Source organism: Rattus rattus, chromosome 13 (genome assembly GCF_011064425.1).
Source record: "Rattus rattus isolate New Zealand chromosome 13, Rrattus_CSIRO_v1, whole genome shotgun sequence".
NCBI lineage: Eukaryota > Metazoa > Chordata > Mammalia > Rodentia > Muridae > Rattus > Rattus rattus.
This window is the reverse complement of record NC_046166.1, coordinates 60,583,029-60,602,644: the sequence shown is the minus strand read 5'-3', so window position 1 is coordinate 60,602,644 and position 19,616 is coordinate 60,583,029. Positions and strand designations below refer to the sequence as shown.

Here is a 19,616-nt window from a genome sequence, read left to right as displayed (position 1 = left end):
TTAAAGTAGGCATATATTAACAACAGGGATCAATAACTTTTAGACAATGTATAAATGAAAGGGCCATGAGTTTTGTTATTTAGATCTGTCTTAGGATGTTTAAAATCTTCATGAACACATTTACCAGATGGCCAGTAGGCAAAAGGACAGATACAGCCTCAGACGAAATCAATTTATGAACACGTAACAAAAGAAACTCGAAGGATATGTAACTGGGTTCCAGGAAGTCTCCATGGGAGATTCCCAAGCCATGGTGACAGCAGTGGGTATTTTTGGATATCTCAAAAACACACAGTGGCTTTCAGGGTAGGCTCTCTGCAACCACTTGGCAAAGACTCCAGGATTTTCTCAATGTTGGATCTTTCCTGCCTACAGAATCAGGGCCAACCAAATGACCACAGATGCATCAGCTTCCTGTGCTGGCCAGTTGATTTGCAGCACCAGGGCATCCCCACAGTGGGACGCTGGTTAAGTGGTCCCGGCTAAGACCATCTGCTCTTTCAAATGAAATGGCGTTTTTATATTCTGGAGCCTTTGACGAATGGGACTTTATCTTCTGGGTTCTTGCCTGTCATCTCAGTGCAGAGCAGAGGTTTCTCTCCAGCCGTTACAACCTTTCCAGCATGTACCCTGGCTGCAACCTTAAACTTTCTGGAGCTCTTTTGGTTGGTAAAACACTCATCTTTAATATTGTTCTGTTCTACTTCTGCTCTTTCTTACTGGACCTAGGCTGGAGCACTGAGCAGTAACTGTCACACAGTCTGAGTGCTCTCTCTTCTTGACATTTCTTCTGCCAAACAAATTCATTCACTGCTTTAAAGGCAACCTCTCTCAAGTTTGCAGGACACAGGCTGAGAATGCAGCTGGATTCTTTGCCAGAACATCACAGGACCGGCTCTTGTTTTGGTCTCTCATAAAGCCCTCGCTCCCTCTGAAACATGATTCAGGCCTAACCGTTCACCTGTCTCTGCACTCCTGACTTCCAGTCTCCCACCAGAAGTTCCCACTAAGCTCTATTTGCAGTATTCTGGGCTCTTCCAACCCAAATTCAAATATCTTCCACATTATTCCCCCAAACCCATTCCATAGGCCTAAAAAATACATAACGAGTTCTTCCCCACCAACAACTCTACTTCTTGGTACCATTTTTCCCTGTTAGTTAATTTACTTCTGTGGCAAAGCAACTTAAGGGAAGGAGGAAGGAGGGAGGGAGGAAGGAAGGAAGGAAGGAAGGAAGGAAGGAAGGAAGGAAGGAAGGACGGACTTACCTTGGGTCCCCATTCAAGGATACAGTTCATTGTGGTGAGTAAATCCTAGCTGTGGGAATGGTGAGGCAGCTGGCTACATGTTCATAGTGAGGAAACAGAGAGGTGGTGAATGCTAACGATGAGCTTGATGTCTTTTTTTTTTTTTTTTTTTTTTTTTTTTTGGTTTTTTTTCGAGCTGGGGACCGAACCCAGGGCCTTGCGCTTCCTAGGCAAGCGCTCTACCACTGAGCTAAATCCCCAACCCCGCTTGATGTCTTTTTAATCAGTCCCCAGCCCTGTCCCTAGCATCGGGCCACCTACAGTTAAGAATGGGTCTTCCCAACTCAGGCATCCTAATCTATACAATGCTCACAGCATCTACGTCTTCAACCTTGTCTCCTAGGTTAGTCTAGGTCATGTTAAGATGCAAATCTTAAGCATTATGCATGTGTTTTTAGGAAACTCCATTTTCCTCTTTGGAAACCTTTGAAAAAGTGATTCCTCAACAAAGAAAAGAAAGACACTAAAATGTTGGCCCTAATGGTAGGACTTTAATTTCTTTCAACCTTCACTGGTCTCATATCTATTTTCCGCGCCCTCCTTTTTCGGTGTTGCCTTAGTTAGGGGTTTACTGCTGTGAACAGGCACCATGACCAAGGCAACTCTTATAAAGGACAATAGTCAGCCAGTTAGTGAGTTGGCTTACATGGCAGGAAGCATGGCGGCACGCAGGAGGACACGGTTGGTGCTGAAGAGGGAACTGAGAGTTCTACATCTGGATCCGCAGGCAGCAAGAAGAGAGAGACACTGGGCCTGGCTTGAGCATCTGAAACCTCAAAGCCCACCCCAGTGACGCATTTCCTCCAACAAAGTCACACTTGATCCAGCAAGCCTCCCCTCCCCTCCCTGGTGACCACACATCCGAATCTATGTCCATGGGGGCCATTTTTATTCAGACCACCACCATGGTTTATATAGAAATCTTCCTTAAAACCACTGGAAAACCCTAGTAAACTGTGACACGATATTAATGGTTTACTTTGAGAGCAGGAAGCCATTCCTCTCTTCTGTCCCGAAATATGCGAAAATAATTACTTGTACACTGTCAGCCATAGAAAGGCAGACAGACAGACAGATGGATGGATGGAGAGATAAATAACATAAACTAATAAAGTTGAACAGAGTTTCAAGAGGAGATTAGCATGACTGATTAGCAGAATATGGGTGCAGGAAAAAAAATGTGTCTCCTGTGTTCCTTGCCCCATCTTTTAGCATCTCCATGTTGTTCATTTAGTCTACTGATTTCAAATATTCTTGTATTTACTCTCATGAACATCCTTAAAAGTCATGGTGTATTCCTTCTCATTTTTTTTTTTGCAGAAGAGAAAACTATTAGTTTTTTTTTTTAAGATTTATTTTATTTATATGAGTACACTGTAGCTGTCTTCAGACACACCAGCAGAGGCCATTGGATTCCATTACAGATGGATGTGAGCCACCATGTGGATGCTGGGAATTGAACTCAGGACCCCTGGAAGAGCAGTCAGTTCTCTTAACCTCTGAGCCATCTCTCCAGCCCAAATTATTAGGTTTTTTTTTTTTAATTATCACTTCAATATGTGGGAATTCCCAAGCAGTTTGAGACATATCCTCAAAAGACCAAGACTCTTCAAAAGTCTAAATTAAGCCTGGAGGTGACCCCACATGCCTTTGATCCCAGCCCTTGGGACGCAGAGGCAGGCAGGTCTCTGTGAGTTTTAGTACAGCCTGGTCTACAGAGCTAGTTCCAGGGCAGTCAGGACTGCACAAAGAAATCCTGTCTTGAAAAATAAAACAAAACAAACAAAATAAAACAAAAAGCTTAACTAGGTCATCAAAGGGTCCTCAAAAGGTGATGCCTGACCACAGTGAGTCAGAGCCTGGCCAGTGAGGGCAGGAAGGAGGAGGGCTTGTGTAGTTAAGCTTTGTGAGTTCTAAGGTAACTCCAGACTCTGCCCCTTGGAAAAGATACTAAGGTGCAGGAATAACTCAGAGATATTTACTCTCCCGTGCCAGGTGGATTTGCAGCCTGTGCAGTCTGAGACTACAGAGCAGTGACCCTCAACCTGTGGGTTGTGACCCCTTTGGAAGTTGAACAACCCCTTTCACAGGGGTCGCCTAAGACAAACTGTGCATCAGATGTTTACATTATGATTCATAACAGTAGCAAAATTACAGTCATGCTGTAGCAATAAAAATAATTTTGTTTGGGGGAGGGGTCACCACAACATGAGGAAAAGGGTCCTGCCCAGTCTTAGGAAGATTGAGAACCACTGCTCTAGATGGAAACCAAAGACTTGGCTATAATGTATCCTTTTCAGACTAGCTAGGGATTCCCAGAGTCTTCCTAGGCAGGTGCCTATAAATGACTCAGTCCATGGAGAACAGTTAAAAAGTCCCCAGGACAGAGGTGACAGATGATGTGCCCGGTGACGTGCCCACTCACTGAGGTCGCTGTGTTCTTGCAGCGCCAACCATCATGGTGATGCAAAGCAGCTTGAACGAATTCGCCCCCACTGCAGAAATTCACACTTCTATTTCAAGAGAACAGACGAGCTCAGTCACCATTTTAACAACCAGGTAAGGACCCCAGGATATAATGTTGTGCCACTCGGCGATACCAGCTCCACTTGGATTAAAACACTTGCTTTCTTAGTTCCTCCACAGACCAATGAAGTGGCTGTTTACAAAGAAATCCCATCTCAGCTTCAGTCCAGTCTTATATACGTTTTTCCTACCATTGCTCAGATCTCTGGGCCAGTAATAATTCAACGTTGGCCACCCAACTTTCTTTCAGGTCAATCTGTCAGGTACTCTGTAATGAAAGTTAGAGCTAATTTTTAGTTATTCCCAATTAGCATGTTTGTTATCAAATGGATAAAGAGATTGCCTAAGTTTTTAAACCTGCAAGGTGGGCCCAAAGAATCCCCCGTCCTCTGCTCCCTTTTCTCTCCATCCCTGTATTTAAATCACTGCCTGAAGGTGTTCCTGTGGCTAAGCCACTAGGGTTGCCCTAGGGCAAAACCCTGAGCTTGATTTCTAGCACCACATAGAACTGGACATCTTGGCATTTGCTTGTAATCCTAGCATTTGGGAAGACCGGGAATCCAAGGTTAGTCTTGTCAACACAGTGTGTCTGAGGTCAGCCTGCACGATACCCTTGTCTCAAGAGCATAGAAAAAAATTTATTAACCAGAAAGTGTCGGGGTTCAGGAATCGCCACTCAAACCATACAAACACTGATCTCAGACTAGCAAGATTAGTTTGTTGAACGCACATCTTAATACTGAATGTTCCTTGGTTGGGGATTTAGCTCAGTGGTAGAGCGCTTGCCTAGCAAGTGCAAGGCCCTGGGTTCGGTCCCCAGCTCCGAAAAAAAGAAAAAAAAAATGCTGAATGTTCCTTACTGCAAAAAGGACTTGGAAGCCTAATTGCTCTCAGGGTAGACTTTTTTATAGGAAAAACAAACAAACAACAACAACAACAACAACAAAAACAGGTTCAAAGGTTTAAAGAGCAAGGAGGGGAGCAATTGGCTTCCTAGGCAAAGTATTATCAGCTAAGCTTTAAGCTGATTGATCCTGAGTAAGGGGGAGGGCATGGGAATTTCAGAATTGAGATAACAGAGAGTGAGTGTTATAATCATAGCTTTTTGGTTTATTAGTAGCATTCTTCAGTGTCAGCCGCAAAGACTGCAGTGAGCTCATATGTAGGTACAGGAAGGGTTGCCCAGTGGTCAGCTCTGACTCAAGCTGTTTCAGACATAGCAGTTCTTATCGTCCTTTGATTTGATGGGTCCTATGTAAAGCTTTGTGGAATTTAAGATTAGCAAACCTCATACAGAACATTTAGAACATACAGAACAAATAGGGTATGTGGCCAGCATGACTCTGGTCTGAATCAAGTTATTTTTTCTGTGTCCATGACTTGGCAGGCATGTTACAGCAACCGTATGTAACAGCTGTCAGGCCTGGAACAAAATGGCTACAGCTGTGCTGGGGCGAGCGGGGGTGGGGGGAGGTCAGACCATAGCAAAAGCAAGATGGAGGAAGACTCGTTTAGTTGCTTTTAAAAAGCAGGTGCCTTAGTCAGGGTTTCTATTCCTGCACAAACATCACGACCACGAAGCGAGTTGGGGAGGAAAGGGTTTATTCAGCTTACACTTCCACATTGGTGTTCATTACCAAAGGAAGTCAGGACTGGAACTCAAGCAGGTCAGGAAGCAGGAGCTGATGCAGAGGCCATGGAGGGATGCTGCTTACTGGCTTGCTTCCCCTAGTTTGTTCAGCTTGCTTTTTTTTTTTTTTTTGGTTCTCTTTTTTGGAGCTGGGGATCGAACCCAGGGCCTTGCGCTTCCTAGGCAAGCGCTCTACCACTGAGCTAAATCCCCAACCCCTCAGCTTGCTTTCTTATAGAACTCAAGACCACCAGCCTAGGGATGGCACCACCCATAATGGGCCCTCCCACCCTTGATCACTAGTTGAGAAAATGCCTTACAGCTGGGTCTCATGGAGGCATTTCCTCAAGGGAGGCTCCTTTCTCTGTGATGACTTCAGCTTTTGTCGAGTTGACACACACAACCAGCCAGGACAGCAGGTCAATCTAAAAGGTTTATCATTCCTAATTGGAATGAAATTAACTCTGTAATATAATATGTAGGCAACATTTCAGCTCATCGAGAATAATCATCTAGGAAGATCTTTTTTTTTTTTTTTTTTCTTTTTTTTTTTTCGGGGCTGGGATCGAACCCAGGACCTTGCGCTTCCTAGGCGAGCGCTCTACCACCGAGCCAAATCCCCAACCCCCAGGAAGATCTTTGTAACGATTAAGAATTGAGATCACCTAATGGTAAATACTGTGTTATCAACTGAACATAAACTGACGATGACATATTATATGCCCAATGTGTTAGATTTTTAAACGATTGCACGACATTAAGTATATTAAGAACGTCACTCCTATAACCTCTATATAAAACAATATGAAAGTCTTTCGAGAACAAAATATACGCGTGACCCGATAATCTGATTTCTGAATATTTAGCTAAAGTGAATGAAATTGGTTATCTCAAAACGATTCCTTTGGTTGTAGCTTCTGTCATAGTACGCACGCTGTGAGACCCAAGATTAAAGGTGGGGCTGGCTTCATAGGTCTCAGATACCAAACGTGCCGTCTTCAGAGAGAAATGCAAAGCTGTGAGAACTTTCTTGCCTTCTCTTTTAGCCTTTTCTGAAATGACGGATGCTGTCGTCAGTGGGGAAGGACCAGGGATTAGATAAAGGAAAGGTGTCCTGGTGGCTCAGGTATTCGGGTTTGGCCCCACTGTTTCCAACAGCCAAACAGGAGGATGTGGGTATTTTACTCTTTAAAGATAGTTGCTAAATAGGTGTTTGTTGAGTTCTGTGTTAAGTGGGCATTGTGCCCGATGGCTTCTGGGTGTAGGAAGTACACTACAAGCAAACAGCTTTATTGCAACGCTCATTGCAGTGAGTCATTGGTCTGTTTTGAAGCATCTGGCTTCTGTTACGCTATCAGTACTGGATCCTCACCCGGGCTTTTCTTCGATAGCCTGTTGTTGCCCTGTGTCCTGGAGACCCTGCAGCTTTAATTCTTCACACACTTCAGCAGTTCATCAATGGGATGGATGTTGGGGTGGGCCTGGCTCTAGGCCTGGGTAGTAGCTGTTTTGCTCAGTCAGCCAACTCTTCTGCATCCACACTGCTAGGGCCAGCTCTCCCACTTTGCCCAGGCAAGAGGTGGGGCAGGCTCTCCTGCCTGCTGCAGGTAGCGAGGTTCAGGGGAAGGAGGAGCTAATCTCTGTTATGCTCACACCACTGCATAGCCTTTGAGGTCTGGGGTCACTCTCAGGCTCGCTTGCCCTCCTGTGCTCAAGCCCTCGGGTCTGGCTCCCCCAACCACACAGCCCCGCCCGTGCCACCAGGTCCTGCTCTACATACTGCCCAGGTAAGGTGAAGGGCTTGCTCTCCAAGTGCAGCCAGCGAGGAGTGGGGCTAGCTCTCCCAGGCAGCCCAGGCGCAGGGTGGGATTAGCTCTGTACAGCGCTCCAACATCAATATGGCCGCCAGGAGCAGCCCAGGCCAGTGACCTCACCATGGCCTTGGGCGGCTGTGTAGGCTGCTCTTATCGGGCTGTTTTTCCTCAGCACCCTCTATTCACTGTGCACGCATGGATTTGCCTCTCATTCTCTCCCACCCACCACTTCCTTGTTCATCTCAGTGGGGCACGGGCCTCTCAGTGTCTTCCGCTCCACCGGTGCTGGGCTGTATGGTGGTGAGCTGGGTGGGGTATCTTTTGCCCTTCATTTTCCTATTCTGTGTGATGAACAAGGAAATGGTCCAAGGCACAAACGCCAGAAGACGATTGCTTGAGGTGTCCTTATCCATCTATCCTGAATCAGGCTGGTGCTCCCAAAAGTATTTCACTCTCTGCTCCAGACAGATCCAGGAGACCCATATCTGTTTTGTTCGTTTGTTTGTTTTGTTTTTATTTTGTTTTGTTTTGAAACAAAGTCTTACTGTGTAGACCATGGTGGTCTCAAACTCACAGAAATGCCCCTGCTTCTGCCTCCCATCCCGGGATTAAAGGTATGAACTACTGTGCCTGGAAGAGGACAGATATCTTTAAAGTTGATATTTAGTTCATTTCTGTTGATAAGTTTTAAAGCAAGGTATGAATACCAACCCTGTCTTTAGATCTCTTGGAGAGACATGTTCCACTTCTGCTGCAGTTTGCACAGTCTATGTGGCTCATCCTGTGTCCCCGTGTTCTTCCCTCGGTCCTGGTTCATTGTTCATCCTGGAAGTGGTGGGGTGGGGAGGTGGTGAGCATTGCCTGATCTCACAGGGTCACGCTCCTGGCCCCCTTTTCTGATATTGCTTCCACTCTCCTCACCAGTGATGGGGTTCAGCCTCCACCATACTCAGCCTTCTCCCTGCTACTTCTGCATTTCTGCTTAGCTGGGAATGGTGGGGGTGCGGAGAGTACCAGCATGGCCAATCACGACATCAAGGTCCTGAGGCCCTTTTCTGTTATAACTCACTCTTCTCCCTGCCTGTTGGGTTCTGTGTCTGCTGCATCACGGCTGTGCTCTTCCCATGATCCTGGCCACTAGAGAGCTGCTGGGGGTTGGAGGGTAGGGTGATGAACTTTGCTGACCCATATGCTTCTCCTGGCTCTGTGATCATGGCTCTGCTCTGTTCTCCATTCTGGCCACTGAATTCAGCGTTGACTGTGGTCCCAGCAGTGCAAACACCTACAGGGTTGGGTCTCTCTACCTCAGATCTTGCCTCTCACATTTCTCTGGACCTAATTTGCTGTGTCCCACCAGTCCCTATATGGGAGGGAATGAGAGTTGGGTATTTCAAGCAAGAGCATCCTCTACCTGAGCCTTAAGTTGAAGCTTTACACGTTATTAGTTTCAACCATAAAACACAGGAAAAGGTCTTCAAAGTCCCCAGCAGAGATGGAAATGTTCTGTTTGTACTTTTGGGTTGTCAAGTTGTGTCTCACTGGAAGTTCATCTTGGTGGATTTTTCCTTTGATGAATATGAAGTGTCCTTCCTTATCTTTTTTGATGACTTTTAGTTGAAAATTGATTTTATCTGATATTAGAATGGCTACTCCAGCTTCCTTCTTCTGACCATTTGCTTGGAAAGTTGTTTTCCAGCCTTTCACTCTGAGGTAGTATCTGTCTTTGTCTCTGAGGTGTGTTTCCTGTAGGCAGCAGAATGCAGGGTCCTCATTGCATATCCAGTTTGTTAATCTATGTCTTTTTATTGGGGAGTTGAGACCACTGATGTTGAGAGATATTAAGGAATAGTGATCATTGTTTCCTGTTATATTCATATTTGGATGTGAGGTTATGTTTGTGTGCTTTTCTTCTCCTTGTTTTGTTGCCAAGACAATTAGTTTCTTGCTTTTTCTAGGGTGTAGCTTGCCTCCTTATGTTGGGCTTTACCATTTAGTATCCTTTTTTTTTTTTTTTGGTTTTTTTTTTTTTTCATTGCTGGGGCCCGAACCCTGGGCCTTTCGCTTCCTTGGCAAACGCCCTCCCCCTGAGCTAAATCCCCAACCCTTTAGTATCCTTTGTAGTGCTGGATTTGTAGAAAGATATTGTGTAAATTTGGTTTTGTCATGGAATATCTTGGTTTCTCTATCTATGTTAATTGAGAGTTTTGCAGGATACAGTAACCTGGGCTGGCATTTGTGCTCTCTTAGGGTCTGTATGACATCTGTCCAGGATCTTCTGGCTTTCATAGTCTCTGGCGAGAAGTCTGGTGTGATTCTGATAGGTCTGTCTTTATATGTTACTTGACCTTTTTCCCTTACTGCTTTTAATATTCTTTCTTTATTTTGTGCATTTGGTGTTTTGACTATTATGTGACGGGAGGAGTTTCTTTTCTGGTCCAATCTATTTGGAGTTCTGTAGGCTTCTTTGTATGTTTATGGGCATCTCTTTCTTTAGGTTAGGGAAGTTTTCTTCTATGATTTTGTTGAAGATATTTACTGGTCCTTTGAGCTGGGAGTCTTCACTCTCTTCTATACCTATTATCCTTAGGTTTGATCTTCTCATTGAGTCCTGGATGTCCTGTATGTTTTGGACCAGTAGCTTTTTCCGTTTTACATTATCTTTGACAGTTGTGTTGATGATTTCTATGGAATCTTCTGCTCCTGAGATTCTCTCTTCTATCTCTTGTATTCTGTTGGTGATGCTTGTATCTACGGTTCCTTGTCTCTTCCTTTGGTTTTCTATATCCAGGGTTGTTTCCCTGTGTGCTTTCTTCCTTGCTTCTATTTCCATTTTTAATTCCTTCAACTGTTTGATTGTGTTTTCCTGGAATTCTTCCAGGGATTTTTGTGGTTCCTATAGGCTTCTACTTGTTTATTTATGTTTTCCTACGTTTCTCTAAGGGAGTTCTTCATGTCTTTCTTGAAGTCCTCCAGCATCATGATCAAATATGATTTTAAATCTAGATCTTGCTTTTCTTGTGTGTTTGGATATTCAGTGTTTGCTTTGGTGGGAGAATTGGGCTCCGATGATGCCATGTAGTCTTGGTTTCTGTTGCTTGGGTTCCTGCGCTTGCCTCTCGCCATCAGGATGTCTCTGGTGTTACTTTGTTCTGCTATTTCTGACAGTGGCTAGACTGTCCTATAGGCCTGTGTGTCAGGAGTGCTGTAGACCTGTTTTCCTGTTTTCTTTCAGCCAGTTATGGGAACAGAGTGTTCTGCTTTTGGGCGTCTAGTTTTTCCTGTCTACTGGTCTTCAGCTGTTCCTGTGGGCCTGTGTCCTGAGTTCACCAGGCAGGTCACTTGGGGCAGAAAAGTTGGTCTTACCTGTGGTCCCACGTCTCAAGTTTGCTCGTGGGGTGTTGCTTTTGAGCTCTCCATGAGGGTGGCCGTGTCTCACTGGAAAGACACCAATATGCCCTCCAGCTCCCTTAATGTTAGAAGGAACCATGTGACTGGATCTGGCCGATGAACTGTGGCTCTGACCTTAGCATTGTCACCCTAGATCCCTGAACTTTCTCTCCACTCTCTCTGCTCAGGAACATGCCGATTGACACAGCAGACGATTCGGACATGCTAGACAGCAGCGGCATGTTTCACTGGTGTAGATCAATGCCCTTGGACAAGGTGGTTCTGGTAGGTCACCACGCCTCAGAGTCCCAGCGACTGAAATTGTTCAGGGGCAGAGGTGGGGGTGGGGTGGGTGGGGTGGAGAATGACCTGTGAATCATAAGGAGCGCCCAGCTCTTTGGTAAACCATGAATTTGGAAGGAAAGATATATTGGCCACACACCTCACAGACCCTGAGCCATGTGGCCTGACACAAAGACTGGGTAGTGAGCTGGGATTAAAATGCATGTCGCTTTGCCTAAGAGGTCTGTTTAGCTGAAAAAACTACTTCCCACAATGCTTTCCTGGAACCTAGCAAATCAAAAGGTACCAGATAAACGTTATTTACTACAATTTACATATTTACAACTTAACACAGTAACTAAAAAAACAAAACAAAACAAACAAAAAAACCTGTTAAATACTGCCTACCCTGAGCCCCTGAGCCCTCCCCGACCCCTGACCCCTGACCCCAAGCCTTGTCCATGTAGTTATGCTCTCAAGCAGGTAATCTTCCCATCCATGACTATCTAATAATTATAACTATTTCCTTGGCTTTCAAAAGTGCTCGAGTACACACACCGTTCCAGCGGTTCAGTGCCACCATCTTGTAGAAGGGATGGGGGCGGGGGTGGGGGCAGGGGTGGGGTGGGGTGGGACCTCTGAGATGGAGACCAGCTCGATCTGTATAATGAGTTCTAGGCCAGCCAAGGCTACCTGTGAGATGCAATTTCAAAACACGAATGCACACATGCAAGCACGCAGGTGCACGCACGTGTACACACACACAAACACACATACACACACACACACACACACACACACACACACACACACACGCACACACGAGCATTAGAGCAATGGCTCAGCAGCCAAGAGCACTGGCTGCTCAAGTACCCATGTTGGGTTCCCAGGAGCCATCTAATGTCTCACAGCCATCCATAACTCCAGTTCCAGGCGATTCAATACCTTCTTCTGGCCTGTGGGCAAAATACACACATGTAGTGCAGTCATACATGTAGGCAATGTACATACACACACACACACACACACACACACACATATAAAATCATAAAATGCCTTAATAAAATATTTTAAATAAGCAAACAGATACCCAATCTGGGAGTTTAATAAAAATCGAGGTTGTCTAACACCCGGTGAACAGTGCTATACTTTGAACAAACGAAGATCTTGAAGGCCGTGAAAGTTGAAAGGGTTGGTTTGCTCACACAGCTAAGACAGGCAGAATACAAACTTCCCTCCCGCTACACTGTCACCAAGCTGTCTGTCACTTCCCACTGTCAGAAGAGTTGCCTGCTCTCTGAAAGAAATCCCTCTACGTCTTCAATAACTTTGTAGTTTTTATGTGTCTCTATGGGGAAATCTTAATCTAAACGTGTCTCTTCCATGTTGTTTTGTTTCCAATTTAGAGATATAGAAAGCTCGATTATTGATAACAGCATGAAATAAATTAAATGTTTAGGATCAAATGAAGTTTTTTTTTTTGTTTTTTTTTTTTGGTTCTTTTTTTCGGAGCTGGGGACCGAACCCAGGGCCTTGCGCTTCCTAGGTAAGCGCTCTACCACTGAGCTAAATCCCCAGCCCCTCAAATGAAGTTTTAAAATATGATTTTTTTAAGCACACACATGTGTGTGTGTCTGTGTAACACATGTGCGTGCGTGCACATCTCTCTGACTCAGCGTCTTTCTGTGTGTGCGTATGTGTTTGTGTGTGCATGTGTGTTTGTGTGTGCATGCATCTTCCACATGTGAGGCCAAAGGAGGGCATCAGATCCCCTGGATCTGGAGTTACAGGCAGTTGTGAGCCACCCAAGGTGGGTGCTGGGAACCAAACATCAGAAGAACATTGAGTGGTTTTAACTTCGTGATGAATTCCCTTGACTTTGGTAAAGAATTTATCAAATCAGTTCGGTATATTAGATGTAGTCATATGAACTTACCGGGAGCCAACCATTCTTGATACAAAAGGAAATTTCACTATGAGAACCCATTGAATATTACAATGTAATATTGATGTACAGTTTAATGCAATCTCCTGGGTCCTCTTGAAGAGATAAATTTAACAATGATACTTGGAAGTCTCTGGGTTTTTTTTTTTATTTAATCATATACTACATTATATGATATATATGTGTATATATATTTGTATGATACATACATATATACATATACATACATATACATGTACATACATATACACATACACATATATATACGTATATATATAAATGACACTTACATGTAACCAGTGCGGTTGATATATACTGCACCAGTTATATATAAGTATCATTCTTTATACATTCTTTATAAGCAGTTGAAAGATTCTATTAGTCTATGAAAGTTCTGCTCTGGAGGCATCTAGAGTGTTAGGGTGGGAAAGAGGTGGGACTCATCGAGGAACTCTTACCTTGATGGTAAAATTTACCTGACTCCGGCTTGCGTATCCTCAGAAACGATCTGACAAGGCAACACACGAGTTTCAGAACCACATAGTGGCATGCGTGTTTGGAGACGCCCACTCTTCCCTGATGGGGCTCCGGAATTTCGTGATGCCCCTGAGAGCCAGCAACTACACCCGGCAGGAGCTAAAGGACATTGTTTTCATTGGGTCCCTTGAATACTTCCAGAGAGAATGGCGGTTTCTCCGGAACTTTCCCAAGATACACATTATGCCTGTAAGTATCACGTGAGTACTACCATTATTAATAATAGGAATAATATTTGTAGTTTACAGTTATATGTGCTGAGAGGTGGGCCCTAAAGGAGGTGACTGGGTTTGAGGACTCTGCTCCCATGGATGTGGTGATGCTGTTCCCTGAGGACGGGGCTAGCTGCTCAGGGAGTGGGTTCCTGACACGAGGGGCGGTTGGCCTCATGCTCTGTCCTCTGTGCCATGTGGTCTCCCCACCACACTATGATGCAGTACGATTGGTCCTACCATCTTGGATTTCCTAGACTGCACAATTATGAGAAATCAGTTTCTTTTCTTTGTAAATTACTCAGTCTGGCATTCTGTTCCAGAAGCAGAAGAATGAGCCAAGACAGAACACGGAGCGAGTGTGTAGTGTTTTGTCGATTTTCTATTTATTTTATTTTATTATTATTATTATTATTATTATTATTATTATTACTTTTTTTTAATTTTGCTTTCAGAGGTTTGTATGCAAAGCCATGCCACCATTTCCTCGGATGAAAAAAAATCATAATATACACTATGAAATGCATTTTAATCTTGAATGAAATAATGCTGGCAACATGTAAGAAATATGGCTCTCTAGAAAGCCATATTTCTTACATGTTGGATTTTGTTTTGTTTTGTTTTGTTTTAAAAGAAACCACCATAAAGCTCCCTGTTCCTCCTGGCTTCATTCTGCACAATAGGAGAGAAGGTACCCAGAAGTCTCTGCAGCTTCATTTAGTGTCTGGGATGGTCAATGTTAGACACAATGATCAATGTGCATGGTATTGCTGTGATGGATCTGACCATATTTGGGAGAGGGCTGTGGAAAGACCTTGGAACTTTGAGCCAAGAAGCCATTGAGTGTTCAAAGCTTAATGGACGTTGTTGGAACTTTGAAGATGTCATTGGGAGGAGTATAGCCGATGGAGGCTTGTGGAGTCTCAGAAGGAGTTTGGAGAGTCCATTAAAGACTCTTTTGGCGCTATTTGATACTTGGTGTTTTAAGAACCTGTGGTTCTGGTGACTAGGGTTCTAGAATTGGCAGTGGTTAGGAAGAGACCAGAACCACTACGCTGAAATGTTTGCTTTACTGGGTCAGCTGATCCTGGCGCACTGGAGCTGAGAAACAGGTGGTGATTGCAAAGAGACCAGCATCGTTGAGGGTCGTGAGTGTGGGATCATCTCCTTGGGCTCAGCACATAGAAGCTGTGGTTCTGAGGAGGCCAAGGCTACACCTTATGCAGGCATTTGAACTTGGCAAGGTGTAAGATTCTCTTTCATAGCACCGGTTTGGAAGGGGTTGTGGAGACTGTCGTTGTGAGAGGCCAGTAGAGGTGAAGATGCAGCCTCAGTCTTGGGATTGAAGGAATCATAGAGAGAAGCTGAGGCTTAGCACCATATAGCATGTTAGAGTCCCTGAAGAGAGCCTCAGAGGGCTATTGGTGAGAGTACAACCCAGTTGCAGCAGGACATTCCTAGATGGGAAATTCCATTGCCTAGGACAACCACCAGGTACAGGAGCAGCATTAGAGTGGAGCTGGCCTGAACCCATGAGGCGAGTCCTGTGTTCTGTCCCAAGCCCCTTGGAGCCTGTGTGATCATTCCAGAAGTCTGAATTATACAGGGTTGGGCTTCGTTTCGATTTGACTCGATTCTATGTTCTGATTCTTCTTGGAGTAAGAGAGTATTTACATTTTATTATATAGGACTCACGGATAAGAGATTTTGGATATTTTGCAGAGGTTTCGAGTATGGACAGGGACTAGGGATGTTTTAAAGGGACTGAATTTTTAAAGACTGGGCGACTTTTAAAAATCATTCATGTTTTATATTGCGATATATGAATTTTGGAGGGTGAACAAGAAAGGAACGGTATGAATCAATAAGCAACGTGTCTGTGTGTCGAGCTGACAAGGGGTCAGTTGTGCTGGCTAGTTTTATGTCAGCTTAACACAAGCTGCAATCATTTGGGAAGAGGGAACCTTAAATGAGAAAATGCCCTCCACCAGAAAAAAAGCCTGTGGTATATTTTCATGGTTGGTGATTGATGTGGGAAGGCCACTTTGGATGGTCCCACCTCTGGACTGGTGGCCCTGAGCACTGTAAGATAGCAGGCCAAGCAACCTTTGAGGAGTAAGCTGTCAAGAAGCACTCCTCAATGGCCTCCCCTTCAGTTCCTGCCTCTGGATTCCTGCCTTGCATGAGTTCCTACCTTGACTTCCTTCTCCCCTGGACTATGATGTGTAAGTAAGTAACTGTTGATCAACACAATGTATCAGATAACTGATAACTACATTTTAGTCAAGCCAGCAGAGACTTTAGCTAAAAGCTGCACCACCCAGAATGACCCAGCACCATGAACCATGATGGTCTTTTGACAACCCCTTCACTACATGAAATTCTCTCTGTAGGGATCTGCGCTCTATACTGGAGATCTGCATGCAGTCAATGTAGAGCAGTGTTCTATGTGTGTGATCTTAGCCACTCCTTACAAGGCACTGAGCAGCCAGCTTCTGGTGGACACTGAGACCATCATGGCCACCCTCAACATCCAGGCCCTGCGGATCAGCTGCCCTATGTCAGGGTCTTCAAAGAAAGGTCAGAACAACTCCAGAGAGGAAGAGCCTGGGAGGGGGCAGTAAGGAAAGGCAACTCACCTTCCACCAACACTTGAGTCGTGAGGAGGAAGGAGGCTGGGAACCGATGTCTCAGATTCTCTGACTCTGACAATACTAATAACCAGCTTTAGTTATAGTAATAACTGTTATTTCCTCTGGAATTCTTAGGAAAATAAAAACCTATATCCCTCCTTAAGTGGAATTCCCATACACTGGTTTCTTATTTTATAATAGAAAAAAAAAAACACTGAAATGTAAGAGGCATTGTCTTTTGCTATGATTGGAAAATAATTTTGTTTGTCACTGGATAAAATTTTGGCAATATTGGAACGCATAGCTTCTACCATATTATGACATTAAGAGATATTAACCAATAATCATTAATTCTTATAGACATTATTCAGTCATTGTTTTAAAACCTTAACTTCGGGGGTTGGGGATTTAGCTCAGTGGTAGAGTGCTTGCCTAGCAAGCGCAAGGCCCTGGGTTCGGTCCCCAGCTCTGAAAAAAAAAAGAAAAAAAAAAAAACCTTAACTTCAGGGTTGGGGATTTAGCTCAGTGGTAGAGCACTTGCCTAGCAAGCGCAAGGTCCTGGGTTCAGTACCCTGCTCCGAAAAAAAGAAAAAAGAAAAACAAAAAAAAAACCCCTTAACTTCCTTTATAAGTTAGAAATATTTTAAAAAAAAAAAAAGAATTCTAATTTTTTTTTTTTTTGAGACACTGTCTCACTCTGTCCTGGAACTCACTCTGTAGACCAGGCTGGCCTTGAACTCACAGAGGTCCACCTGCCTCTGCTTCCTGAGTGCTGAAGTAAGAGGTGCGCTCACCATGCTCAGCCGAATGTTTTTGTTTGTTTGTTGTTTGTTTGTTTGTCATAGCTAGTGATTTTCCATCTTTTACTAATTTCAGCAAAAAGATGCTGATTTCCTGTGGGGTGTTAGGCTCTCTGCCGGGAGCTAGAGGCTGGTCCATAATGCACCAGTGGAATAGTGGACATGCTTCTCTGTATTTATGTCAGTGGTGACAGCTCTGTTTGTCATAACTGGAGAGATGCTATCCGAGTTTAGCTGGTAAGGGCACACAGTTTTCGGTGCACAGGCAGCCCCACCAGATAAAGGTCGTGGTACTGAGACTGAGGAAGTTTGACCCTCGTGTCTGGTGTGAAAGTAGGGGCTTTTCTATGCTCTGAATAACGATGTGGAGGCCTTTATAGTCATTAAAAGCTTCGGGTACTCTATAGCTGGGCAGATATCAGCTCTTCTGACCCAACAATACTGACCTGGCCTACTTCCCAGCCATATCTTACCCATTACTTGTCTCGTTAGTCTGCTCAGGCACCTCCTCCTCACTTGTCTCCTATTGGTCACTCCCCTGGTCCCCACCTGAGACCCGCTCCCTCTCTGTGGTCGTGGAAGTCCCACCTTTTGCTCTCCTCCTCAGCTAGAGGCTGTTCAGCTCTTTATTTCACCAATCTGAGGTTGGTGGAGATCAGTGTTTCACAAACAGTCGGGAGATGATGCTTCGTAATAAAGACAACAGCAAAGTCCGACTGCAGCCAGATCTCCGGGTATAGAAATCAGCATTTGACTACACAGTGCTCAAAAAACACACCCTCCAATGGTCTGGGAACCTTTGGGAGAGCCATGAGATCTTCCACACCATGACAGTCTGCTAAACTCACATAGGAAGCCAACACTAACTGCCCCGTAGTCATTCACCCCAGGACGTAGGGTTAGGCGGACGGAAGTGAGGACTCTCCAGAGGATCTCTAGGAGCACCAGGCCTCCTGGACAGACCCATGGGAAGCTTGAAGGGTTTCCAGTAAAGCTCTGATTACCATCTGCCACACTGCAGGGGGAAAGGTTGACAGACCTAGGCAGTGAGCTGAATCATGTAAGCATACATGAGAATTGAGTTTCTTGTGCTGCAGGACTCTGATAGTGAGCTCTTCCATCAGAGACCATTGCTTACAGACAGAATGCCAAGGCATTCCAGGTAGAGGCAGGCTCTCAGAGTGGGGGAGACACAAGCAACACCCCCAAGAGGATCTTGACTGGCAGATAACTTTAGGAGCAGAAACCTGTTGTAGGGTCTCCAGAGCGCTCACAGAACAGCAACGGCAACTCATCCCTTCCCTAAAAATTCTGTAAGAATATTAATGTGGCATGACATTCCGAATGGCTGAGATATCACTCAAACACTAACACCTTACTGCTTGGAGTCTCTCTCTCTCTCTCTCTCTCTCTCTCTCTCTCTCTCTCTCTCTCTCTCTCTCTCTCTCTCTACACACACACACACACACACACACCATCCCTCTTTTCAGAAGAAGAAGAAGAAGAAGAAGAAGAAGAAGAAGAAGAAGAAGAAGAAGAAGACCAAATACAGTCATGCAGTCAATCTCCTGTTCTGCATCCATTGATTCAACCCAACCAGAGACAGAAGCTATTCAAGGGAACATGCATCTATATTAAACATCTAAACATTCACAGATCTTACCCTGCTGTTCTCTAAGCCTCCATATTATCGCTGTTTACCCTGCGTTAGGTATTAGAGGCCGTCTGAGGTAGCGTGAGGTCCTTGGGAGAATGTGCTTTGGTGATATGCAAATAACCATGGTATTTTCTGTAAAGGGAGCTTGAACATCCAAAGATTGGTATTTACAGGGACTCCAATCTTTGTAGATGTCAAGGGGCAATTATATTTTTTTCTTAATATGGAATTGAATTTGGGATCTGGACCAGCAAGTAACTTTGCTGAGATAAAGCATTGGGTCCCATGGAGTTATCATACATCTGACTAAGTTTTATGAGCTGTTTATTTGTGCTTCTTGTCTCCCTTTTGTCTGTAGAAGTAAATACATCACCTACTTTTTTTAAATATGAAGGGAAGCGAAGATACCAGCAGATCCCCATTCTCACTGAACTGAGTAAGTTGGGTTTCAAGTGGAATATTAAAGGGAGAAACCATGATGGTGCATAGCTGATGTCTCAAGTGCTTTCTAGATCCACAGTTAGGAGAGTAAGGAACCAGAATGGGTCCCAGAAACCTTTTGGGGGCAGTTTGGATGCCCCATTGGGCTTCTACCCTGCGGAAGCCTGTTCTACCCGTGGAAGCCTGTTCTAAGTATCTGTCAGTCAACTTGCAATCACCTTGAAGCTTAAATGACTTCAAGTTTACTGTATTTACCTTCCATTTTAACCATCTCTAACTTCTAACATGCAGTGCATTGAGTGTATAATTGGGAGGCGGGCAGGAGATGAGGTGTGACCACAGCCAAAGACCTGGAAGCAGACAGCCGCCATCACGTTAGCTAGCAAGTCACCTGCTGACTGCTCAGTCCGAGCTCTTCTTCGCTGGAAAGGGTCAGGTTGAAATA

The 19,616-nt window shown here is 44.6% G+C and overlaps 1 protein-coding gene across 1 annotated transcript in view; it reads left to right on the top strand.

Annotated features, from left to right (window-relative positions):
- Kcnu1 (potassium calcium-activated channel subfamily U member 1) overlaps positions 1 to 19,616 on the top strand; it is an 80,227-nt gene that overhangs the window by 46,233 nt on the left and 14,378 nt on the right. Inside the window, 5 exon segments of the mRNA XM_032919343.1 lie at positions 3,755 to 3,866; positions 10,853 to 10,949; positions 13,393 to 13,617; positions 16,034 to 16,220; positions 19,089 to 19,166. Coding sequence (XP_032775234.1) covers positions 3,755 to 3,866; positions 10,853 to 10,949; positions 13,393 to 13,617; positions 16,034 to 16,220; positions 19,089 to 19,166 — 699 coding nt within the window.